This window comes from Hevea brasiliensis, chromosome 4 (assembly GCF_030052815.1).
Source record: "Hevea brasiliensis isolate MT/VB/25A 57/8 chromosome 4, ASM3005281v1, whole genome shotgun sequence".
NCBI lineage: Eukaryota > Viridiplantae > Streptophyta > Magnoliopsida > Malpighiales > Euphorbiaceae > Hevea > Hevea brasiliensis.
In genome coordinates, this window is record NC_079496.1 from 6,138,730 (window position 1) to 6,166,667 (window position 27,938).

General features: G+C 30.0%; 3 protein-coding genes across 6 annotated transcripts; 2 read left to right on the plus strand and 1 right to left on the minus strand.

The window, feature by feature from the left end:
* Positions 1-9,917: 9,917 nt before the first annotated feature.
* On the minus strand, positions 9,918-10,247 carry LOC110659535 (repetitive proline-rich cell wall protein 2). The gene has a single exon (XM_021817499.1). The coding sequence runs from the start codon at positions 10,245-10,247 to the stop codon at positions 9,918-9,920; it is 330 nt and encodes a 109-aa protein (XP_021673191.1).
* Positions 10,248-12,280: 2,033 nt separating this feature from the next.
* LOC110659507 (serine/threonine-protein phosphatase PP1 isozyme 3) lies at positions 12,281-16,657 on the plus strand. Of its 3 annotated transcripts, none has more exons than XM_058145175.1 (4): positions 12,283-13,044; positions 14,151-14,710; positions 14,808-15,029; positions 16,240-16,657. In XM_058145175.1, exons 1-4 carry the CDS (start codon positions 12,870-12,872, stop codon positions 16,246-16,248), a joined length of 966 nt encoding a protein of 321 aa, XP_058001158.1. In that variant the 5' UTR covers positions 12,283-12,869; the 3' UTR covers positions 16,249-16,657. The 3 variants fall into 3 exon arrangements, with proteins under 3 accessions (XP_058001157.1, XP_058001158.1, XP_021673155.1); XM_021817463.2 differs by having other exon boundaries at positions 12,292-13,044; positions 16,381-16,657; XM_058145174.1 differs by having other exon boundaries at positions 12,281-13,044; positions 14,808-16,657.
* Positions 16,658-22,872: 6,215 nt separating this feature from the next.
* Positions 22,873-26,239, plus strand: LOC110659506 (probable inorganic phosphate transporter 1-3). Of its 2 annotated transcripts, XM_058145176.1 has the most exons (3): positions 22,893-22,978; positions 23,514-23,712; positions 24,312-26,239. In XM_058145176.1, the coding sequence occupies exon 3, from the start codon at positions 24,349-24,351 to the stop codon at positions 25,957-25,959; it is 1,611 nt and encodes a 536-aa protein (XP_058001159.1). In that variant the 5' UTR covers positions 22,893-22,978; positions 23,514-23,712; positions 24,312-24,348; the 3' UTR covers positions 25,960-26,239. The 2 variants fall into 2 exon arrangements, with proteins under 2 accessions (XP_021673154.2, XP_058001159.1); XM_021817462.2 differs by lacking the exon at positions 23,514-23,712 and having other exon boundaries at positions 22,873-22,978.
* The last annotated feature ends 1,699 nt before the right edge of the window (positions 26,240-27,938 follow it).

Below are 27,938 nucleotides of genomic sequence, written 5' to 3' on the forward strand. Positions count from 1 at the left end.
GGTGGTGACGACATAAGTCAACCATGCAATATTTAAGGAAAAAGTATTTTTTATTATTCTCAAGATAGATATATATATATATGAGATAAATGAGAGACACATAAATGGGAAATGCCCATAAATTAATATACCTATTAATTATCTTAAGATTTTGAACTCATGAATATATTATTTTATAAGGAGCATTTTTCTCAAGTGATTTGAGCTCTCCAAATTCTTGACAAGTGGTATCAATTGTTAGCTTTTTAAATCCAATTGAGATTAAAAAGTTATAACCACTTGGGAATTGAGTTAATTAAAATAGGAAGTTTTGGATAGAATGTAAATTAGGAAGAAATAAATTAAGACAAAAAAAGGATTTGGTTCATATTTAATTTGGTGAACACTGAATTGGGATATTTGAGTCCATATTGGACTTGTCCTATTTAGCTAATGATCTGTACTAAATTAAATTTAAAATTAGGATTGGGATATATATATATATATATATATTCATTCTAAAATTATCGTCAATTAACATATTATATTACTATATAAATAAAATTAATTAATTATAAAAAAATAATATAAAGAATCTAAAGATTCGATATTATTAATGAAATATGTAGGTTAGCCAATAAGTGGATTGCATAATCTATTCTTCAATTTTATTGTCCTTTTTTATGTGTATCGGATAATCTTCAAAATTAGATTTTCCATTGATGAAATGATTGATCTGCGCTTCGTACAACACTTTCTTTTTCAAAAAAAATGAAATTGTCGATTAATAAAAACATATAATTAGTCCATTAAACAAGAAAACCATAATAAACCATACACTCAATATTTGTCCAAAAAAAATGTGCGAATTTATTCATTCAAAATCTATCAATAATGATAAATTTGCAAGGAGATTCAAAATTTATTTCAAATTTATATAGATCTAAAAGTTATTAAAAAAAAAAGTAGAAAAAAAGGAGGAGAGTTGCCATGGGTGAAAACACTTACCGGCGGCCACTCTAAGAGGAGATTGAAGGGGAAAAAAAAAAAAAAAAGGAAGGAGAAGAAAAGAAATGATGAAAAAAATGAAGAGAGGAAAAATAAGAGAAATAAAATTTACACATAGATTAAAAAAATTGTACAATAATTAATATAATGATAATTATTTATTATATTGAATTAATTTATCATTTTCATATGATATAGATAAAAAAAATTAAATTTTAATACAAAAAAGAAAGCAAAAAGAAAGAAAGAGAAAAAGTGGAAAGAGGTGAATAGAATGAAGAGATAAGAATAATAGAATTTGTAAAGGTAAATGTATCTATTTTTAGTATAACAGCGAGTAAATTCTATCAAATAAATGCTTATGAAAAAAAAAATTCAACATACTTAGTTATTGTAATTGTTTTTGAAGAAGAAATAAATATATGTAACTGAAATTGGAAAGTCTTACAGAGTACATGTAAGCAAAAAGGTGTCTGAGAAGTAGGAAGGGTTATTGATACTCTTTAAAGTAGGGTAGCTAGCTCTGCTCTAAACTAGTTTGCCAACAACAAATCACAATTGAAAAACTCAAAAGTACCAACTAATCATTCCTTAAGTGTCATTAATCTAAAGTTTAAATTAAATAATTAAATGGCTAAAATAAAAATATCTCTTCAAATTAAATTAACTTAGCATGATTTAGATTAGGAAAGAGATTTATTTTTATTTTTTTATTTTTATAAAGATGGAGAAAAAGATTGAATTTGCTATTTTTCTTATTAAAGGAGTTAAAACAACTTCTTTATACTTCTAGATTAAAAAATAGTATTACAAATAAGATAGTATTTTCTATGTGCATGCATTTGCTCATGAGCAAAGATATGAAGGAAGGATATATAAAACAACTTGCAATTGATAATCAATTTGTTGGATTTGGATGAATATTGTGACGCCCCTCATTCGTCTACAGTGTAGCCAAGCGATGAGTGCCACATTCGGTGCCGGAGCACCCTATCTTGTTTTATCATATCTATTATAAACTTTTGATGTCATTTAAAACATATATTCTGTGTAGAATTTTTTTTTTTTTACTTATTTCTTTTTTTTTTATATCTTATATCTGTGGAGACCCGGACAGAGCCTCCCCTATTTTATTAGCATCTGGCAGGTTTCCACTAATCCCTTGTTAACATGTTCATAGTCATCTCACATATTTCCATATTATATTCTCTTTTATCATATAATTCACAACTATTTATGAGATCTCAAAAGGAAGTATCATCTATTGCATTCATATGGAAATTCATAGATAATAAATTATAAGTTTTCATTTCAATCTCAAGTTTAATTTCAAGTCCAAAATGAAATACATCATAAACTAGTAATTACATCATGACTAAACATAATGAACCAAAATACTAGTCTATACATGGGCCCTACCAAAATACAAAAGACCGGTGAGGTGACTCTGGACAATGGCAGATCCGTCGAGCTCATCGGTGCACTCTTGCTTCTGCTGCATTTCTGGACTGATCTCTCTAGTTCCTACGCGATGGAAAATCAACGCGCTAAGCATAACGCTTAGTGGTGCATAATTTATAATAACAATAATTTAACAATTTGAAATAATATCTGCAACTCATAATTTCTGGGTCTTTTATTTTTTTTAATTGCTCTTTGGAAGCAATTAACATTATCGGAATCTTTTATGATTACTTATTGTATTTTAAGTCTTAATAAATTTTTTTATCAGTGCCCAAGAAACCTATAACAAATTATAAAAGCTGGATGCACGGGTGTATACTGGTTAGACAGCCGTATGTCTATCCAGTATACGTCTGTCAGGCACGAGGCCATCTGTCGGGCACGAGACCCGCTGTCAGGCTTGTAAAGCCAGAAATAAAGTAGGCATATAGCCTGTAGAATAATCATACCAGACATATATTGTCAGCTCATTATTTTTTCAGTAGGCAGTACTGCTATCTGTAATCCCTAATTGGTATACAAATTTATCCAACTAAATAAATAAGTCTAGGTATCCTATGGTAATTAAATATTTTTAATTAATTTAGCACTATTCACTGTTACTATTTTCTAGTATTGTTCATTGATACCATTAATTTCATATTAATAGGACATTAGTCCTAATTTACATATTCATATCATTTTTAATATTTAAATTTTCCTTATGAATATTTTAATTATCATATATAGCATTTTTTCCATGAACCTTTCTTTAGGTTCATATTGATGTGTTATCTTTATCTAGGAATTTGACTAGGTTAGGATGTCTATTTCGTCACACTTCCTTCATAACAATTGCTCCTCTATGTTTAAACTTGAATTTTAGTTTTTGAATCACTGAATTTAGGGTTGTAGAACTCAAGTTATGGTCAAAATACCAAAGGAACAGTATTTTGGACAATTTCTGGGTTGGCAGTTTTAGTGACTAAACTTGTGCTAACAATTTGATTTGTTTAAAGGCAAAACTGGGTCAAGTGGTCCTCATGAAAAGTGTATCCCTATGTCTAAGCTTTCCATTGATGAAATTTTAGGTCATTTGGACCAGTATAGAGAGAGTTATGACCAAATGAACACGTACTGTATATTTGATCATTTTCTGGGTTGGCAGTTTTAGTGACCCAAATTGTGCTAATAATTTGAATTGGTTAAAGGTAAAACTGGGTCAAGTGGTCTTCATGAAAAGTGTAGCCCTATGTCTAAGCTTTCCATTGATGAAATTTTGATCATTTGGACCAGTATAGAGAGAGTTATGACCAAATGAATACATACTGTTCATTTGGTCATTTTCTAGGTTAGCAGTTTTAGTGACCCAACTTTTGCTAACAATTTGAATTGATTAAAGGCAAAAATGGGTCAAGTGGTCTTCATGAAAAGTGTAGTTCTATGTCTGAGCTTTCCATTGATGAAATTTTAGATCATTTGGACCAGTATAGAGAGAGTTATGACCAAATGAACATGTACTGTTCATTTGGTCATTTTCTGGGTTGGTAGTTTTAGTGACCCAACTTTTGCTAACAATTTGAATTGGTTAAAGGAAAAACTAGGTCAAGTGGTCTTCATGAAAAGTGTAGCCCTATGTCTAAGCTTTCCATTGATGAAATTTTAGGTCATTTGGACTAGTATAGAGAGAGTTATAATGTTCATTTGGTCATTTTCTGGGTTAGCAGTGTTTGGTCATCCGAGTTTGGGCAGAGAATTGGTCATGATTTTGACAGAATTTGGGTAGGGTTTCTTCTTGAAAAATAAAGGTTTGAATGTCCCAAAACACCTCCAATTGACCTCATACCAATTGGAGTCACACATTGTCAGTTAGCGTTTAACAAACACACTGGACTCATTGAGTCCCAACCTGCAGAAAATTTGACACTCCCAAAATTCAATCTCCTCCTTCTCCAAAAGCCAAATAAGCATACATGTCACTTCTATTATCATCAATCTCAACACAATTAGGTCAAATTAAAAAATGTCACAAAATCCCCACTTTCAAGTGTACAACCCTAATTTCAAACATCAAATTCACATATATAACCATGAAATCAATTCTCACATATAATACCTTGTTAATTAACTTCCCTAACTAAACTAAAACCAACAAAATCCATCATTTTCATGGTTCCTCTAGGGCTGCTGAATTCTAGGGTTTCTTTCCCAAATTTTTTTTTTTTTAATTTCATGTAAATCTTCACTTGGTTTAGCATGATTTTATGCTTAAAGAAGAGATTAAGAGTTTTGAGCACTAACCTTTTTTTGTAACTTGTTAAACTTCACTTTCCTTGCTTCTTTTTGGTATCTATAGCTTTCTTAGGGTGTGGGGAGTATTTTTAATGAAGAGTGTTATGGGTTTTGCTGAGTGAAAGCTTGGGAAATCAAGCTTGGGAAATCAAGCTTGGAAGCTTGAATACCAATGGAGGAAATGGGGACCAAGAGTGGCGGCACAATGGAGAAAAAAGAAGAAGATGGAGAGAAAATGTTGGTGGGTTTTGTCATCTTATGGTACATATATATTCTATTTGTGTACTTTAATTTTTTTAATTTTTCATAAGCCATTTTTCTTTTCTTTTCTTTTCTTTTCTTCTTCTTTCTCTCCTCATTTCCCTAATTCAAATTCATAAAAATATTTTATGTTAATTATTTTATTTGTCAAATTTTTAATTGGACATTCAGATCAAAATGCACCTTTGGGGATGAAAATGACCAAAATGTCCTTTATGGTGCATATCGGTTTATTTTTATTATTTTATTTTCTCAAAGTTTTTTTTATATTTTCTTAACATTTATTTCATCAATTTATGCCTCATCATTATAGTCTAAGCGTAGTTTCAAACATTTTGACTGTCCGAATAGACATTGGTTGTTGAAACAGTAAAATATACGGACTACCTATGTTGAGGGCGTTACAAATATCACCTTATTAAACAAATTAATTAACATGTTTGTTTGAATACTGAATATAATATGATGTTCTATTTATACATTAAACATAATTTTAACATTAATATAATTATTTTGATATACTAAGTTATTTTATTAATTAATAGTTTGTTGCAAAAAATTATCTATATAAAATTTAGACTATAATTTAATCAATTAATTTGATTTTTAATATTTATTGTATAAAATATATATTTTTTAGTATTTATTTATAAAAACAATATAATATGTGAATTGTTAATAATAGTACAATAGTATAATCCTATACTATATAAATATATTTAAATAGATGAATAACTAAATTTAATTAGTTATTAAAATTTAATATGTTATAATAATATTGTATTATATAAAAAAATTTACATATAAAAAATTAAATTACGAATATATATAATAATTATAAATAATGTGCATGTTTAAAAAAAATTAGTATTATTAAACACACTAATTGATCAAGCAGACAAATATTCATATTTGAACTCCTATATATGGCCACGGACTTATGGGTCAACAGTACTCCTGCAAACAAATCAATTCATTTTCGTCATATTTAAATAAAGAAAAAACCGATTTTAGCTAAATTGGACTTATTAGTAGCTCAAAACTCGATTAAATAGTCTGATCGATCAGTCCGATTTGGTTTTACAAATTAAATATGATAGTGTAAACTTGTGAAAGAGTACACCAATTACTTTGGCTCATAAAGTGTAATATAAAAAAAAAAAACAAGTACAGTCATTAATAAATAATGTGATTTAAATATCAATGAAATTTAATTCAATAATCTACTAATTAAAACAACTTAAACTAAGTTGATCACTATTTTACTTTTAAAATCAAATAGTAAAAAATATTTAGGTAATTTATTCTTTAAATAATTGATAATCTGTTCTCATTAATCCACCAAGTGTGCATAGAAATAAATCTGATAAATAACTCTATACAATTAAGAAAAGTAGTGATGTAGTTTTATAAAAAAATGTATTCTATAATTTAGTTAGCGAAATTGCCATCATTAATGATAAAGATGTTCATTTTATCTAACAATATAAAAAGTAAAATATAAATATTCAATCTGTTGCCTGTAAAAATAATTTTGGTGCATATATCGACCATCAAATTCAAATGTTATTTTTATTCTCTATTTACACACGCTGAAATTGTTAAACGGCGTTTCTGTTTTATAAAGATGAAATCAAATTGAGAAAGACAAATTATGTAGATAACATTAAATATAAAATGTATACATAACAGAAATCTACATAGAAGAACAGCCAACTCCATGTTAGTGTTCACATACTACTACGAGCAAAACATTAAGATGAATTGCACAAACAACCAATACAACTCAAAAGACTAAATTTCTGTTATTCATAATCATTTGGCTAAGTAAACTTAGATATCTAGCTAGCCATGTACTGCTTGTGGGGTGGCTTATGTTTTGGTAGTTACTTCTCCCTCTTCCCTTGTTCTAGTGGTCCTTCACAACATTCTCAATTGTCAAAAGGCGTCTATATCCTGTCGGAAGCTTAAGTAGCGGTCCTATCAAATGAATAAATGATCGTCTTTCCAAACTCAATATGGCCAGTCCCGCACTCGATCAATTTGTCCCAACCCCGCCTCGACTCTGCCTAATATTGTTTTACATATATATTTTAAACCTTCATGTGTAGAATTAACATATTTATTCATATTATTTTCTTTTAATATCATATTATTTGGATTTTTTAATTTTTTTGATATTTTTACTTCACTAAATTATTTTATGGCGTAAATTAATTTTCAAAATCGAATCTAAATGGTTTAATTTGGATATTTTCCAGTCTTACGTAGTTTATTTTTTATTTTTATTATTTATAAATTAAATATTTTAATTTAATTTTATTGTTTAACATTGATTTAAAATGAAGTGTTTGAATTATGTATAATATTTGAGCAAATCTCCTTTTCTTGAGTTAACTTTTGAGGTGAAATTAGACCTCGTCAATTTTTTCTACAAATTTAAAATATCTATATCAAACCGACCAAACTTAATCATGAATACCCCTTAATTAGGCTTAGCCTAATATGATCAGCTTATTTGTTATTAATTATTTACAAATTAAAATTTTCTGATTTTATTTGAAATATCGATTTCTAACCAATCAAATTAAACCATCAACACACCTTAACAAAGCCTAGCATTTTCTTTTTCTTTTTCTTTTTTTTTTTTTTTAAATTAAGGGTGAAACAATGAAACTAGTTTATTTTTACGCACTTACAAATATGACAATCAACTCAATTTTTAATTAAAAAAAAACTGATAATTGAAAATCAGAGCATTGTGAAACTGATGGTTGCCTACAGGAAGACGAATGACGTAATTATTAGTGTGATGGATTATTTTGATTTGCGAATTAATTTAGGACACCCATTATGAAGGTATGCAAAAACAGACATCAAGTCAAATTTGAATTAATTTGTGAATTATAGATAATTTTAAGATAAATTTCTTTTTAAAACAAATTAAATACATTCGTTTAATTTTTAGATTGAAAATTGAGTTAATAATGTGAGTTAAGTCATTGAGCTAATTTGTGAATTTATTCATATTTATTTCTCAATTTTAAGCATTATTTTTATAACTGAAAAAAATAAAGGACGTTTAACCCATCTACAGTAATAGTGCACCAAGTTAAAACGAAGAATGCTTAATGCATTCACAGCAATAGTTTGCTAAAAAACCGAGTGTTAGGCTAAAATAAAAGGAGTTTAGCTCAGCTAAGGTAATAGTTTGTTAGACTAAGCAAATTGAAGATACAAGTCTACTTAAAGCATAATTCCACCATTATCAAGTTCATCAAGATGACAGCCACATCCAAATATTTTAAGGTCATGGCCAAAGATTTGATGTCTAAACACAACCAACTAGACTTTTAGGGGAACTAATGATACAATACCACTCAAAATACCGAATGTATAGTTCAATCAATTGAATGATAAGTATTTTAACTAACTCTATCTATTAAAGAATTTTGAATCCCACTTTAATCAGAATTCTCTTAACCGAATCTTTTAATTGGATTTTCTCAACTGAATTTTAATAGAATATATAAGTATTTTAAACCTCTATAGTTAGGTATACTATTTTTTTCTTAATCAAGCTTATACACTTCTTATCATACAAACTCTAACTTGAGCCGGAATTTCATGGATCACAACAAGAAATTAGCTCCAATATCATAAAAAAATATATATATCACAATGATTTTACTTTTCGATCGAAGTATATTAAATTAATTTATTCTAAAAACCTTAATTTTTTTATAAGTAATGGAAATTTTATTAATTAAATAAACAATTATTCTTTAATTAAATTTTTTATTTTTTTTTTCAATTATATATGGTGGTCATTAAAATTAAACCCTCAATATCATGCTCAACACTGTATGTTAGCTCTTGCGATTTACATTAGGAGGATCTATTTTCCTATTGTATTGAAAACTTTGATAAACTTGCAGGCTCCATCCTTAGCGTATATCCTAGCCCTTTTTGTTTTTTTTCGAAGGTAAGGATTTCATTGAAGGCCTTCAAGTGGGCATAAAAGTACACACAGAATGAATTTGAGATAAAGGGTTGTAGCAATGGAGGATCATGTGGGGTGACAGAGGGCAGACCGTGGTCCGCCTCATTACAACGCCTTCTCATAAAGATAAAATCAACCCATTCAAAGTTAGAAACTAGGCTATAAATTAATTTACAATTGGGTATATATATTCATTTAATTTATAATTAATATATCATTTAAAATTATGGTAAATTCTATTTAAAATATAATAAGTTTAAACTAAAATTATAATGTGCAAATTTTTAATTGATATTTAGATATATAAATTAAGTTAAACATTCGGATACAAATAAGAATATTTTCTATAAATTTAACCCAATTTCATGAGAAAAACCATTTCATGTTGATTTTAACACAAAGTTTCTTTAATCTGTATACAAGACTTCTTTACTTTTCTTTTTTCTTTTACACTGCAAAATCAAATACTGTCATTTAATTAATAAATTAGGGATAGAATATCATAATTAATATTATATTATAATTTATACCACTAATTTTCAGGATACAAATAATTATTGATCAATTACTTGTTTGATGACAAATAAATATTTTTGACTCTCATCTTAAAGTTAGTTATATAAACTGTATGCATGATATGTATTTTTTTTTTTTTTTTTAATTTCAACATGACAATCGAAGATGAACATATATAATTGCAGTTTGGGGTTAGCAGTGTAGATAAAAGTTATTATTCATCCTTAACATAAAAGACACCAACACATAGATATATTACAGAAAGCCACAAGTTACAATATTTCTATTAACTAGTGCTACTATAGTACTAATACTAGTGAACCATCCGTGCATGCTTTGAGAGTGACTGGGTCGTCATCTCTTATTTCTAGCAGATAAACTTACTGTAACATGGATGGAAATTGGTGGTGGACGCTTAGTCGGATGATGGAGGTTTGTGTGGTGGCTTCTTCGGTGGTGGCTTCTGCACCGGTGGCTTCTTCACCGGTGGCTTGTAGTTTCCGTCTTCCGCATCAACTACAGGAGGGTGTCCTGGCTTGTGAGGTGGCTTCCCTCCCTTACCTTTGGGAGGCTTGTATGCATCAAGGAATGCCTTCTCCGTATCAACCGAGGAGTGTTCCTCTGCTGGAGGACGCTTGTAAATTGGAGGCTTGTGACCTGATCCTGGCGGTTTGTATTGAGCAAGAGAGTGAGTGGTGAGGAGCACCACCACAACAAACAACACCAGCAAGTATTTGGCAGACATGCTAATATTGGGTTCTTGATGGTGAAAAAACTTGAACCCTTGAATGGGCTTTTATAATGGGCTTAGGCCAATAATCACGAGACAAGTGTCCTCCATTTCACCTAGTGTCCGCCTATATAATATATAGTATTCATGATGGGGAAGGGTCCCCAAGGGACAAGCTGTCAATCACTGAGCCGCAATTGTGGACTCTATGGCAAAGTAGCAACAAAATATATAAAAACTGGGGAAGGTAAATTGGAGAGCATTGTCACCTGTACTCGGCAATGCGCTTTAAATGTTCAATCTCTATTATGTTCGTTATTTTATATAAATAATTAATTAAATATAAAAATACATATTTTATAAATTTTTATTTTAAATATTATTTAAATAATAATAATTTAATTTAAGACGTACTTAAATAATTTAAAATAAATTTTAATTAAATTTAAAATAAATTTAAATATTAAATTTAATTTTAATTTTAATTTTAAATAATGTAATTTTTAAAAATATTTTATTCAATCCCTATTATCACCTTTGTGCTCCATTTTCCAATTGCTTATGTCAATGAGATCTCGATAAATTATCATGGGTGTAAAGATAGGTACTGGACAAAAATTTTGATCTTTTGGTCACTGTTGATTTGAGCTTTTTCTTCTTATCTTTTGAAGATTGGTACGAATACCAGTGTTTGTTTTTGAAAAATTTGCAAGTGTTGAAGGTATTATATGAAGAAAGATTGCTTTATGGTTGAAATTCAAGCCATCTAACAACTTCTTTTCTCTGATTCCCACCTAATATAACCTTGAGAGGGACTGATACTAGATATATGTGATAATATGTGATGTTTACGTCTATCTACCCTTCCAATTGCTACAATATTCCTATAATGCACACTCAAGCTCTGATTAGAGATAAATTGATTATAGTATTTATTTAATTTTCATAATTTGTTTTCAAATTTTTATTATTAATTATCGATTAAATTTTTTTTTATCAACAAACAAATATAATTAATGTTAGTAATAAATTATTAGATAATAATTGAATCATGATCAAAATACGACCAATGAGCCGATTGTAAAAATAAATAAATAAATCATGAAAAATAAAAATTTAACCAACACCAAGCCTGCTCATATTCCTTGCTCTTGGAGGTTTCTAGACAGTGGAGGTCACGTGCATATTCCAGCATCACCTTGGGTTTTTTTTTCTTTATTAAAGATAGATTACATTTACTGGGCAGGGAAAAAGCAGTAGAGGCCCAAGCCCTGATAACAAAGATGGACCGCTCTATCCCTAACCACCCAAAGCTCAGAAAATAAAACCAGGCCCATAGCCCATAGATCAGAAACTCTGGGCTAGGGTTGCATCCAAATCCGGACGGCAGAGAGACAGCCTCGCTGCAGAAGTCCGCCGCGCCGAGCAAACCAGCGGCCATGAGCAACATCAACCTTGCTCAATTATTCAATTAGAATGGCATATCATTCTAATATATTTTAGGTTCAGATATTACACGAATCACATATCCCAGTAAATCTTATATGAAGCAACTTGTTTAAATTATAGTTGCAATATCCCTTGCACCGCAATCTTAAATTTTCTTGTGGAGGAACTAAGCTCATGGATTGATGGGTAAGTGAAATTTTCATTTATTGAAATAGGCATAAAAACCTTCACATTTTCATTTAATGAAATATTTTTAAAATTTTATATATTTCACTGTATTTTTATTTTATTTAAATTCTTTAATTTGTCTCATTTAAATTCCTCAAACCAAACAAATACTTAAATAAGCAAATATTTTCGCAACTCTCAAATCACAAATTTGAGCAGCAAGACTGACTTATCTTCGTTCAATCTTAATTTTTAGTATGTAATTAATGAACAAAGTTTAGAAATCAAATTTAGATTTTATTCGTTAATGATAATAAATTAAGTTGCATGAAAGTTATTCAGTGATTAGGAGAAAAATAGTTTTAAGTATTGGGACTTGGGAAGATAAGATTTTGTTTCCGGAAAGGTATAGTTATGGCATACCATAACTCGAAATGCTTCAATGGTAGAACAGAGATGCTCACTATAAAGGACTTAGAATTCTATAATGGAAGCCACGCTCTTTCCCTGTTTATATTACTTGAAAGTTGAAGCAAGACTAGTGCGTGCTTACGGCCTCGCATGCGTCGACAAGTGGGCTGCCTGCAGTTTTCAAGGAGCTCCTAAACAAAGAAACAAACAAGAAAAGCAAGTGTCTTGGTCGTCTTTCTTTCTTCTTCTTTTATATTTCTCTTGTGGTTGCAGGAGCTTCTCTATGTGGTCCATTGGCATTTTCGCCTGCCTACTTACTTTAATTCTCTTGCTTTCTTTAAATTCTCTACCCATTTCAAAATAGCATATTTTCATTTCTCAAAAACACAAGAATATATTCTTTGGCCTTTTTCAAATTCAACAACCAGCGCACACCATTCATTCTTTGCTCCACTACAAAGAAATCAGTTTCCTATTCCCTTTAATCTTCTCCTTGTTTTTCGAAAAACATGCTGGTATTTTTAACAACTCTATTAAGGACTTGTAGTGCTGCTCGTGGCTGTTTGCTTGTTTAATTCTGAAGGTTGAGAAAAAAAGAGACTGGGTGAGATGGAGCCTGCGTTTCTTGATGGTGTGATTAATAGGTTGCTTGAAGTTAGAGGCAAACCGGGGAAGCAAGTGCAGCTTTATGAGAGTGAGATTCGTCAGCTTTGTGTTACCTCCAGGGAGATTTTCTTGAAGCAGCCCAATCTTTTAGAACTCGAAGCTCCTATCAAAATCTGTGGTATTTTCCTACAAACCCTATATATCATGTCAAATTGCACATTTTTATCAACACTAAATTGAAATTAGATTTTGTTCTGAAGTGGCTTATTATCAATTTCCTACTGATGTGGGTTCAATTTCCGATGTGTTAGTGGCCAAGGGTATTGATCGAAAGTTTGATGTGGTTTAGTTTTGTTGCAAATTCAACGATGAGCATGCATAAAAATTCAAAAAATCAATTATTTTGAAGTGGGTCATGATCTATCTTCAGTTTCACATGATTTCTGCTTCGTTTATATTTCATATTTATAGGTGTGTTCTCAACTTTGCTAGGATATTTTTTGACTTTTGTGTCTATAAAATATTTCATGTTTGTGGGAGTTTGTTCTTGCGCATCTATTGGTTCGTTTTCAAATGAACGATGTTCTTTCATTGAACTTGATTCCAGAAATTGTGCTCTTAACATGGGTCAAAGTTTGCTTAACTAAATTGCTGACTTTTTAGGTTTTCTCAATGTAGGACATTAGTGTCTTATTAAGCTCAACAAATGTTTGAAGCGAAAATTATCAAAATTGGTAATGCAATTAAAGACATTTTAAGTAAGAAGTGCGGGTGGATCATGGAGTTTTAATCAAGGGCAAGGATTAATAATCCGGTGACTCAATTGTCATCTCAAACTTATGTCTCACATTGAAAGTATGAGATTTCAATATAGAGTATATATGGAATTGGGCTCTTCAACTTCAATAGCTCACTTTGGGGTGTAGTTGTCCTAAGTTTGTATCAATAGTATAAATTTTGGGGTGTCACAAAATCAACTTTGACATAGATGATATCAGTTCCTTTAAACCTATTTCTTTATATTCTGAAAATTCCAACTTCCTAGTCGGAAACGTCAGCAGTTATGAAAATGTAGAGAAAAGACTCCAGAAAGATGATTGGGTGTCCAACTGTACTATAGCCAATGATGTCCATTTCAAATGTTTATACTCCTGGAGTATATGCTTTGAGAGTATTTTCTTTTGATAGTATTATTCATTTGTGTCTATTTTGCTATTTAACATTATTTCTCCATTTTTAGGAAAGTCATTCTTACATGTCTTAAATGTTTCTTTACACCACCAGGAGATATACACGGACAATATTCTGATCTTCTGAAGCTTTTTGAATATGGTGGATTACCTCCTCGTGCCAACTATTTATTCTTAGGGGATTACGTAGATCGCGGGAAGCAAAGCTTGGAAACTATATGCCTTCTCCTTGCATATAAAATAAAGTATCCTGAAAACTTTTTCCTGCTGAGGGGAAACCATGAATGTGCTTCTGTAAACCGTATATATGGATTTTATGATGAGTGCAAAAGAAGATTTAATGTCAGACTCTGGAAAATATTTACAGATTGTTTCAACTGCTTGCCTGTGGCAGCTCTCATTGATGAAAAGATTCTCTGTATGCATGGTGGACTTTCTCCTGAACTGTGCAATTTGGATCAGATAAGAAATATACAACGACCAACTGTTGTTCCAGAGTCTGGTTTGTTATGTGATCTCCTCTGGTCCGATCCTAGTCAAGACATTCAAGGTTGGGGGATAAATGAAAGGGGTGTTTCATATACATTTGGTGCTGATAGAGTGATAGAGTTTCTGCAGAAGCATGATCTTGATTTGATATGTCGAGCCCATCAGGTATGGAAGTGCCTTTTAAATTTAAAAATTTACTATGTCTGGACACTAATGTTCATAAAGCTTGGAATGCGTTTTATTATTATCACTATTATTGCAGGTTGTGGAAAATGGATATGAGTTTTTTGCAAATAGACGACTTGTAACAATATTTTCAGCTCCTAATTATTGTGGAGAATTTGACAACGCTGGTGCCATGATGAGTGTGGATGAGAATTTATTGTGTTCATTCCAAATATTGAAACCTGTTGATAAGAAGACAAAGTTTGGTTTTTGGAGCATGGCTGCTTCTAGGCCTGGCCACGGTCCAACTAAAATCGAGGTATGTCTCATTCCTTACTGCTCCAAATATATAGATTTTTAGAAGCTCTTCAATTTTACTTGCCACATAAAGTTACTTAGAGAATTGGTTTTGCATGAAACTTAGTCATTGTCATTTGTTAGTGTGGATCTAAATGGAGAGCACCAGTATAAAATAAATGGGTCAATTGCATCCCTTCAGTCTGTGCAATCACCCCACCCTTTTTTCACCTTTTTTCCATTTTTCCTTTTCTTTTTCTTCCCTTAAAATTGAAGAACAAGGATAGAAGGCTTCTAATTAAATATAGCTTAGTGGCTTGCAGTTTGTAACATGAATAAATTTTTTCTTGTCATTGAAATCAGCCCTGAGAGGTGATGGGTACTGAATCGATTCTGATAGTTTATTTTCCAAATAATGCTTCTGTCTTGCTCATCATTCATTCATTCATTCATATATATACTCTAGGTTAGAAGGTTAAAGTCTAGGATGTCCATGCCAGTTTCTATATAAAAGCTGAAACATTAAGCACAGGAAACATGTAAGTCATTTATCTAATATTGTCTGAGTAACATGGTGCTTTACCACTGGTTACTTATTTTTTTCCATAAACATCACCAAGATTAAGAAAGCAGTCTTTTCCATGCATATAATCATGTCAACAAAATATAAGCCAATATCCATGTCATACTCAGTTTGACACATAAATACATGACGTATGTATTCGTGTAAGCATCCTCAAACATAGCTCATTCTTTCTTATGAATTTTGGTCCTCATTTCCTCCTGAATTTCTCTGCCACTAAAAATCTTCAGTTGGCAGTTCTGATGCATTGCTGTGTATAGTTAATACATGAACTGCTTTCTTCATACTGCATTCTCTTAATTCCTTTATTTCCCTTCACAGCATGTCAACATCTGATTCTTTCCAGTTCCCACCATGCCACCACACTGTGTGATGCAACTAATTATTGGTCCAGTTGCATATTTAGATTCACCTTGAAAGATTCCTTTCATTGTTTTTTTTTTCCTTTCCATTCTTCTTTGCAATGTTTCATTCTGTTTTTCTTTTAGTTTGTGTTGGATTTTTGGTAAGAATTCTAAAGTTGCTTTCCTACATTGTGATGTTCTCACTCTCCTAGTCCCTTGTGTCTTGAATTGAAATTCAATGTATATAAATGCATTTTCTTTGTTTCATCACTCCTATGCTTTCTTTTTTTTTTTGGTTTACAAAGGAAGAGTGAAGGGGAGACTTCATAAACTTGAGTTGGAGACGCACTTACTACCGGACTAAGCCTTCGGGTGTCACTCTTGACTTGTTTTTAATTGCGTGCACAAGATTTTCTTAATAATGTATCCCATTTTCCTTTTCTCAGTCGCTTTTAAAAGTGTAAGGAATCTGATCCCGTGGAGTGATATATGAAGGAGCCAGCTGCCCTGGACAGTGACACGCAGAACATTGCCAGTGTACCAATCTAGGAAGATCGTAGATGGGCAACTTGGTTTAGGTAAAGATAATATAGAGAAGTTCCTCCATGAAAATTTTAGGAGGCTGTAATCTCTATGGTTTGTTCAATATAGTTTGCCTGTTGCAACTCTGTTATCATCATATAATAATCAGAACAGAGTGATTCAGTTCTCTGATTCCCCTAAGCGCTGTCATCATCATATCATATGCATAGTCTCGGTATTTCATTTTCATATGTGCATCTATTACTAATCCAAGAAATTTCCATGCCAAAAGTTTTCTCAATATATCGTATTCGCACACTACAAATAAAACCACCTAGACCTAGAGTGAGAAGTGTAAAATACTCATCTATCTTTAGAATAAATATAATAAAATTGTCTAAAAATAATTTCACCAAAAATTGACAAGTGGCATTCTGTTCATTTACCGCTTGGTCATTTATTATATATATATATATATAAGAGTGATATTATATATTATATAAATCAAGCCATATTTTTATTGTCCACTATAATTATAAAATCATATATACTTAATTCTTTATAATAAAATTTATTACAATAATTACAATTCAAATTAATAATAGGAAAATTGAGAATGATAGTTATACATTATATAAACCAAAGCCATTTTTTATTGTCCTTTATAATTATAAAATTACTAAATATTGGTGCTTTTGCACCTGAATTTATTAATTTTTAATATTTAAATTATTAATATATTTTTATTTAAAATTAATATTAATCAATTATAATAAATAAATATAAATTTAATATTATGTAAATGATTAAAAGACTTATCTATAAAATGCATTAAGAATATATAAATTGTTAAAAGAAATAATTATTAGTATAACGTTACAATAATATCTCAAATAATGAAAAAAAATAATATATAAATAAAAAGTAAAATAAAACATAAAAAAATATACTTACCGTTTAAAAAAATTGCTATCTATTCCTTTTAAATATATTTATTTTAATATTTTCTGATTTGTATATTTAAAATTAATTGTAAAATTTTTTAGAATTAAATAAGTAATTAAATAATATTTTTCAAGTCAATAATATGATATTATTTAAATCAATTATGTAAATTATACAATAATTATAAGTAAATAGATATAATGTAGAAGATATTTAAATAGATAATGATGTAATAATGATGTAAAATTTTCTCCAAATTGAACACAGGTTTGAAATAGTAATAATGATACAAAGTTCATTTTTATTATTTAATCAATATTAAACAAATTATAAAAAGAAAAAATATTTCATTAATTAAAAATAAAATATAAAAGTTGAATGTAAATTAATATATAATATTTTTGTATAAATAAATTTATAAAAAAATAATATAAAAAATTTTTCAATAATGCATTTAATAGTAAAGGTCTTAATTTTTTAAAAATTAATTTAAAAAAATAATAATTTAAATAAAAAAATTAAAATAATAATATAAAAAATAATGATCTATTTGAATCTTCCCCATATATCTAACTAAATACTTATGTTATGCACAAATTCAATAGAAATTAATTTTTTATATATCTAATTATTTCACTTTTTATTAAAATTATTTATTTTTTTTATAATTTGATTACTAATATTTATAAAATGTAACTACTATACTCTCATTTTAATACTTTATATTTAATATTTATATATCCAATTTAAATTTTCAATCCATTAATTACCTCCTTCTCCTCCTCCTTTTTCTTTCTTTCTTATTATTATCATTATTATTATTATTATTATACTTTATGACAAGTGACATGTGACAAATAATATTTTTACATGAATTAATTTATAAAAGAAAAAGTAATATAAAAAAATTTTGAATAATACATTTAATTACAAAAATTTTAGTTTAAAAAAAATTAAAGAAATAATAATTTAAATCATAAAAATTAAGATAATAATATTAATAATAATAATAATAATTAAAAAAATAAAAAAATTAAATAATTAACATACAAAGATAGTTACACACTTTTTTTTTTTATAAATGACGGCATATGATAAATTTAAAAAAAAATGTCACGTAACAGCACATTGAAAATACATGTTATATATATATATATATATATATATATATATATATATATATATATATATATATATATATATATGTATTTTCAATTTGTTTATTCTTATTTTTATTGTTTTATATTTCACATTTTTTTATAAATTTTTTAAAATATTTTTAATAAATTAAATAGAAATATATAAAAAAATTATATAATTATATATTTATTAAATTAAATAATATATCAATAATGATTATGTCAAGCAACTCGTGAACAAAAGCCTAATCAATTTTTAAATGGAAATTCCCTTGTCAATTTTAAACACATAATATTAGACTTTTTTCCCTTACAGTTAGATATTTTTTTTGAATTAATTTTTGCATATATATAGATATATATTATTTAAAAAAAATAATAATTCTAAAGACATACTTCTTTAAATCAATTAGATGCATTAAGGATTAATAATTTTTTAATATTTTTGTTAGGTACAATAACACATAAGTATATGAATTTTGGTTACTTGATTAACAGCATCATTATTCATTATAGAATAAATTGAGAAAATATCACAATTAGACTCGCTCAGGTTCAGTTTGCAACCAAAACCGAATACAAATTAAAGTCATGTTAAATCGGTTAAATTTGTCTTTAACATAAATTATGATTGAACTAAACTGAAATTTATCAGTTCAAAATTAGGTTAAAATCAGATTTTTTTTAATTAAAGAATAAAAATTTTGACAAAAAATATTGATTATTGAATTTGATTAAAATTCGGTTGAATTGGATTGAATCAAAATTAGAATCAAAACCAAAATGGATTTAAGTTGAATAAATCAAAACCATTTCCAAGCCTATTTCAAAACAAAACCGGCCCGTTGGCCGTCCATTTTCGCAGTTGCCTAATCCCACTTGGCAGAACGCACCAAAGACAGGCCATTCTTCTCGATGCTCGGCCACTTTCGAAGAAGCCAACCTCCAAAACGCGTAACTCTTGAGTCTACTTAACGCCTAACTGGATCATCAAAGCGCGTGACGACAGCTGCAAGAAGACATAAAAACATTCAATTGTCGAGACCTTCGCGTCTTAAAAAAGGAATACCACTACCACAACGAGGGAATTAATTCAATTGTAATAATTAATAATTGATTTAATCACTGTCTGTCCTATCGAATTTTCATAAGAAAATGACACTTTTTACTCGTATATATACGGACTTTCCCCAACATGTCAATTTTCATTTGCATAATTCATTCATATTAGTAATTGATTCAATATTATTATTATTATTATTATTATTATTGGTTAATATTTTTTTTTTTTTGCAAATTGCTAAATCAAAAAACCGTAATTGCACTTTACTAATTGAGAAAATAAAATAAAATTTGTGGGTATCAAAGATTTTATACACGCAACTTAGAAAGTCAAATGATATAATTTCTATTAAAAAAATATACAGCTTTTGAGTTGAAATTGCTAAGGTTTTGATACATTATTTACAATTCCAATTGACAATGTGAAATATTGAAAAATTGGCATAAAAATATTATTTGGTGTCAATATGCAATTAAGTTGAATTAAAAATTAAATTAAATGGTATATTATATGTATAGTTGCATAACTAGATGTCTCCTTCACTTAAGCCAAGAGTTAAGTGGCAACCTTTGATATCAATTATCAAACGTTACGTTAATGGATCATTGATAATCGATTTATTGTTTAAGCAAATTGAGAATTTAGAATTAATGGCTTGACTGGATTTTCAAAAGGTACTTAAGCCAAATATTAAGGGTCAACTGGTTGACTTCAAACTAGCAGCTGTACGTAGCGAGAGTTTTGGTTAAGATATATCAGCAAACCTTCAGCTTCAAAGAATTATCCTATGGTGAGGAACGTACATGCTTTTCATATATATACGATTCCTTCTTTTAATTATAACAAGCTTCCTTCCTGTTGATTTAAGGGTAATTTAATTAATTATCAAACAAATTGATTGATTAGCATGTTAATGATTAAATATTTATCTACCTTGATTAATAAGTTTTTCTTTAATAATAATAATAATAGAAGTCACCTTCAAAATATATAAATTAAATTATAATGGAAAGTAAGATTTAATATTTAAATCTTTATTTATTTCCTTTTCATATTTAAATTTAACTTTTGAAAGATTTTTAATAGAAGAATAATGCTGTTATTAAATTCTTTTTGTCTTGATTGATATATAAATTGACATATATAATTAATTAAAATGTTGTGTGTATATGTGTTATTTTTGGTATGAAAACAAATGGATTCGTTCAAAAGAAATTTTTATTTAAATTTGGTTTATCATAAATTCAAAATATAAATATCTATATATTTAATAAATGAGTTCTACTATATATAGTATTTCTTGGGCTATAATAAATTAGGTCTAATAAAAACAAATTAATGTGTTTAATATTTATAGCAACACGAATGCTAATTGATAGCTATATTCCAAATCGCTTTCACGTTATAAATTTTTGGAACCTTCTTTGCAAAGTGATTGTATCCTAGCCGGCTACGTCAATCAAATATATATAATTAATTGCTATGATTATACTCTAGCGTAAAGCCATTTCTCACTTGATTTAACGACAATCTACAAAGTAGCGGCCAAGGTCCAATTTGAATATAGAATATAATTTACAAACTCTAATCGAATTGAAAGCATTGATTTTCATCTCTTTGAATCGAAATATGTGATTTAATCTGTTAAGTTTTTTAAGAAATTATTTTAATTATTAAATTCTCTCCATGCAAATCAAATCAAACCAAAATAGCTCTTAGCAACATTGGGTCTTGCATAGAAATTCAAGAATCTCAGATTATCGAATCTGCATATATATAACGTGAGAAAGAAACTCATATTGGAGGAATATGAGTATTGGACTTAATTTAAAGATTTGAGGAATATCAATGACGCTATGATTAATAGCCAGTGGCCTGGATTGCATGGTTTACTTTTTCGATAGATATTAATTTAAAATTTTCTTTTTATTTGGCCTTTTTAACGCTTTTATAATTTTTTTAAGGATAAAACTTTTATAATATATTTACCAACATTGCTTTGATTCGTCTTTTTCCTTTAAAAATAGTGAAAAAAAATGGAGCATATTTATTATTATTTTTAGTTCTGAGAAGCCTATCTAATATGACTTATGATTGGAAACCAATACTTTGCAGTATGTGGTGTAACGATTGTCTTCCCATTTATAAAAAAAAAAAATAAAGGATTTAAACTTGAAAATTTTATTAAAGCCCATATATATAATTACTATCAAGTAAAATTATAAACACTTATGTTTAGTGGATTTTTAAACCACTCAGAAAATGGTCAAAAAAATTTATTTTCTTAACTAATGAAAAAATTAAGTCAATTTTTATAAAAAATATTTTTCATATGTAAATTATTTTTCAAAAAATAAATGGTGTCTTAGTTCCTTTTATTGGTCTTTAGTTATTGGGTTAAAATTTAAGATGTTTTACTCTTTTGTTTTTACTTTTCTCTTTGTTAAGGAAAAAAAATGATACTACTGTCGACTATAAGTCTTTTTCTTTTTTTTTTTTTAATAAAATAAAATATTTTATCTGATTTCCTTTATTTTTTTTTTCTTTTTCTATTTTATTATCTATCTTTTAGTGAGAATTTTGCTCTAGCTCTTTCAATAAGAGTTTTTTTTATTCTCCTGTTGTGAGAACTTTTGATCCTTAAGAGATGGATGAATAGTGATGTTTATTCAAATATTGCAATTTGATCCAATTTCTTAAGATTTTATTATATAAATTTTAACTCATAAAACACTGTTGCACTACGCTAATCATAGGAATGTCATCCAAGTATTTTTCATGGCGAAAACAGTGCCATAATTCTGTGACCAACCGAGTTATAAGAAAATATTTATTTAAGATAAAGAAATGTGATTAAAAAAAATAAATATATTGGAATAATAGATAAGGATAAAATTTAAAAAATTTAATTTTTTTAAATTTTTTAAAAAATAAATAAAATAGGATAAAAAAATTTTTAATAGGATGAAGGGGGTATTAATAATTTAAAATGTAAAAATAATAATACAAGTATTTTTAATAACCTTAATAAATGCAATGTTATGTTCATTTGAAAAAATTGCATATATTAATTAAAATAATACCAACATTTTTCATGTGATTATATTAATCACAAAGCTGAAAGCATAACGTGAGGGAAGTTATTAATCCAGTTTCCGGTAGGTAAGAGATGTAATTAATGTAGAGAGAGAGAGAGAGAGCGCGAAGAAAAAAGGTCGGAAGATCAAGAGTTGACTATAAGTATATCCCATTATGATGCCATTGATTCTGGTTCCTGTACATTAGCCTGCGCTTAAATAGCAGGCAGCACCCCTCCCTAAATACCCACCCACCTCTTTCTCTCTTCTATTCTTTTGGTGTGGATTAAAGAAGCGGGTTAGTATCTCTCCCTATCTCCTTTTATTTTCTTTGTTATGAAATCCATTTTAGATAGCATAGGTGACGAGTGCCCAGTTTCTTGCATGCATACGGCAACTTTAGTAGAGTAGGATCATTTTGCTGCACTTTCTTTATAGTGGATACATAACTTACCTTATTCAACTCTTTATCAACCGCATATAATATGTCAGTAACTAGGACCAGTGCAAATAGTAGCATTCCACATCTTGTTGTTGACGTATATTTCCCTTTGATCCATATAATCCCTAGAAGATACTAACGTAGACTCAGGAAACCATCTACGTGTACTTTTTTCTCCTTCAGAAACAAAAACCCACGTTAGTTTCAGTCAATTTCCATTTCTGTTAGTGCAAGTCATATAAATTCGGTGGTATTTCTGCTTTAAAGTATTTGAAAATAGTTTTATTTTAATTTCTGTATAATATAGATTAATTTATGTATGCATGTAGTAATACTATTATGCATAATTGAAAAGGAGATATGTACTGATTCAGGGTCCATTTTTTGTCAGTTGTTAATACAGTACTGTGTGCAGCCGGCCTCGTCATTTTCTCTTTGTTATTTTCTCTGCTACTTCCTTTGGCATGATAGACCAGGCAAATTAATGTCCACAATCTCTCAATTTTGAATTGTTTCCCTAGCTATTGATACGTTTGGGACAGCAAAATCGACCCAATAAAGAAGCAAGAAAGATTTTCCTTCTCGCCTAAGTATTTTTCCATTCAGTGACCTGTAATTCTAGCTATCATAGTTGTTGATTTTTCTTCATTATCTGCTTAAGTCTACAGTGACATATTAACACTAGGTACTATATGGGCGCCAATCAAGAATCGTAAGTATGCTAGTTAATCTGTCTAATCCGAATGGTAGGGCTGTAAACGAACCATGCTCACGGCTCGGCGAGACTCGGTTCGTTATACTCCTATTCGGCGGTCAACTGTTGACGAAAATGAAAGTTTTTAAGTCTTTTATTAGAAAATTAAACGTGTCACTGTGCCAACTTCTTTTGCCTTCAATGGAGTAGTTATTAGTTTACTTTGTTGTACCACTTGCTGTTCCCTTGAGAAGAAAACAAAAGAATTGGACTACCACGTGTTCATATTTCGTCCTATCTGTTGATCATAGAACCACAGATAAATATGTCCTACTGCAATAATTCAACAGCATTAGGTTTACCGTGATTCATATGTATATTAGTCATCTGGCCTAAATAATCAATGAAGTTTCAAACTAATTAATGACCCGTAACAGTGAGGGAATGCTGACCTTAAAAGTAATATTAACTCATGTCTATATTTTTCTCGTGCAGGTAAATTTCGGAATACAAGTTGGAAGGAGAATTGGCCATGGCAAGAGAACAATTGGGAGTGCTCAATGCACTCGATATAGCCAAAACTCAGTGGTACCATTTCACAGCAATTGTGATTGCTGGAATGGGCTTTTTCACAGATGCATACGATCTTTTTTGCATCTCCCTAGTCACCAAATTGCTTGGTCGCATATACTACACTGACTACAACAACAAGAAGCCGGGCACATTACCTCCTAATGTAGCAGCCGCTGTTAATGGTGTTGCACTTTGTGGCACTCTGGCTGGCCAGCTCTTCTTTGGGTGGCTTGGTGACAAATTGGGCAGGAAGAAAGTCTATGGGATAACTCTAGTTCTCATGGTTGTTTGCTCTGTAGCTTCAGGGCTTTCCTTTGGACATAATGCTCAGGGTACCATAGCCACTCTTTGTTTCTTCAGATTCTGGCTCGGATTTGGCATTGGGGGTGATTATCCTCTATCTGCCACAATTATGTCTGAATATGCTAACAAGAAGACTCGTGGGGCTTTTATCGCCGCGGTATTTGCTATGCAAGGATTTGGGATTTTGGCTGGAGGGATTGTGGCTCTAATTGTTTCAAGTGCCTTTGATCATAGATTCAAGGCCCCCCCATACTCAGTTCAACCAGAAAAGTCACTTGTTCCTCAAACTGACTATATTTGGCGCATAATCTTGATGTTCGGTGCCTTTCCTGCTGCCCTCACTTACTATTGGCGCATGAAGATGCCTGAAACTGCACGTTACACAGCTCTTGTTGCTAAGAATGCAAAACAAGCCGCCGCAGATATGTCTAAGGTGTTACATGTTGATCTTGAAGCAGAGGAGGAGAAGGTACAGAAGTTAGCTGCAGAGCAATCCAATTCGTTTGGCTTGTTCTCAAAGGAATTCGCCAAGCGCCACGGTCTTCACTTGGTAGGAACCACCACTACTTGGTTCCTGTTGGACATTGCTTTCTACAGCCAGAACCTTTTCCAGAAGGATATCTTTACTGCAATCAATTGGATTCCGAAAGCAGAAGAAATGAATGCGATTCATGAGGTTTATCGGATTGCAAGGGCTCAAACACTTATTGCTCTGTGCAGTACAGTGCCAGGATATTGGTTTACAGTGCTCTTTATCGACCGCATGGGAAGATTTGCTATTCAATTGATGGGTTTCTTCTTCATGACAGTGTTCATGTTCGCGCTAGCTATCCCATACCATCACTGGACTTTGAAGCCTAACAGAATTGGTTTTGTTATAATGTACTCACTGACCTTTTTCTTTGCCAATTTTGGACCCAACGCCACTACATTTGTTGTCCCAGCAGAGATTTTCCCAGCAAGGCTAAGATCAACTTGCCACGGTATATCTGCAGCAGCAGGAAAAGCAGGTGCTATAGTGGGCGCATTTGGCTTCTTATATGCTGCCCAAAGCCAAGACAAAACCAAGACTGATGCAGGTTACCCTCCTGGTATTGGAGTGAAGAACTCCTTAATTGCTCTTGGTTGTGTCAATTTCTTTGGAATGTTGTTTACTCTATTGGTGCCTGAATCAAAGGGTAAATCGCTGGAAGAGTTGACAGGTGAGAATGAGGAAAATAGTGAGGAGACGCAGGGTGCCGCTGCTTCTAGGACTGTTCCAGTGTGATTTTGACCAACTTCACCAAGCGATCTTCTTATTGATGAAGCTTTCTGATACTTTTACTGTGGGTTTAAATATGTATTCAGCTTTTATGCAATGCAACAATATGTAGATATCTACTTTATTAGATGCTCTTGAACGCTTTTCAATGTAGTGAAACTACATACCTGTGCTCAGATTTTGTTTTCTTGCTCTAGAGCAACTTATTTTCATCAATGCTGCAACTGAAATATGATTATTGTATTCTATATATATTCAGTTTATTAGAGGGATTGATCTTTGATTAGTTGATGATGATCTATTTTGTGAAAGGATTTGATTAAGCTTGCTTTCTCTTTGGCAGGTTAATTGTCCCCTTTCTTTCAGTTTTCCTCTTTAGTTTAGAAGTTCATTTGCTGTTTGATTCTTGGGAAAAGCTAGTGAGAAAGTATATGTAACTGTGATTCCAAACTCTTTATTTTAGTCTCCTAGTCAGGAGGAGAGATGCAACTCGACCCAAATAATATACACCACACTTAACAATTTTATAATATAGAAAACAATGAAATCTCACCGCAAAAGAAAAAAAAAATCAAGATTTATCAATAAGATGTATTCTAAAAATGACATGAATTATAAAATTCTTAGAAAAAAACTATAATATACGGAAAAGAAGACAGCAAGAAAGAGAATGGGTAATATCACAACCCAAATTTTGAGCCTCTCAAAGTCTTTAATAAGCCTAACTATTCCTAACCCAACTATAAGGCTCATAATTATAGTCTAATTTTTAAGAAAATAAATGAACAGAGTCTAACAATAAATTAGACTATCCAACGAAGAGTTTTTAGCTCACCCGACCTGTAAGCATAATAAATCCAAATCTGGGGAGCTCAGCTCACGTTTACAAGCTTCAAGCAAATAAATATAATCCAATAGGAGCTCAGCTCCCCCATGCAAGCACAATCACATAATAAATTTTACAACACTCAACTGAATAAATTATTACAATTTCATAAAAGTTTAATGTACTACTGATACATGAGAAGTTCTAGAATATACAACAAGGAAATAAAAACACAATGAAATTGCTTCTAGTAAACCTGTGAGAAATGAAACTGCTTCTAGTAAACCTGTGACAAAGAAAGCAGATTAATCTCAAAGAACTCTCCTGTCACTTGGGGAAAAATGGTTGAACAGAAGTGAGCGTTCAACTCATAGAGTAAGATATTGATTTTAAATATAATTTTTATACCTATCTAAGCCTAATGCATTCCTATATATGAAATACAATATACACACATATTTTCAAATAAGTCAAATAATATTCGTACAAAAGATAATTTGGAGTACTTACACACTCGTGTGTCACATTAATCATATATATATATATATATATATATATATATGGGAGCTGATCCTCTATACAACTCTCTTAATTCCAACCTCTGCCAGCGAGATCAACTCAAGTCAGACTTTCTCTTAATAATCCAAATGCGAGGGTCAGCGAGATCAACTCAAAGTTGTAATTACCTCGACTTATCCCCAAAAAGGATCGGGTCCCAGTGAGTCAAGCTCCAGCCGTGACTACCCGTCCTACCTATATCCATAAACACACTACACGCATGCCGATACACGCACACAATTTCAAATTACCTTAAGGCGACATCCATAATAATATCATAAATTAAATATGCAATACAATGCGTGCCTAGTAATTAACTATATACATATATTTATAAGTGAATATATGAGCATGCCTTGAATATATAATAATATTGAAATTATAAATAAAATCAATATCTACTCACAGATTATCCAAATGTCACTGGGGTGGCTGAGAAGATGAGAAAGGTTGACTCAGATCACCTAAACAATCATATTCAAGAAATTTATCAATATTAACTCAAAACAAAGAACTAAAGAGCCTAAGACACCCTAGGTTTATACCGGAAATCCAGTAGAATTACTCCAGCACCTAGGGCCTACCCAACTTGCAAAATAAA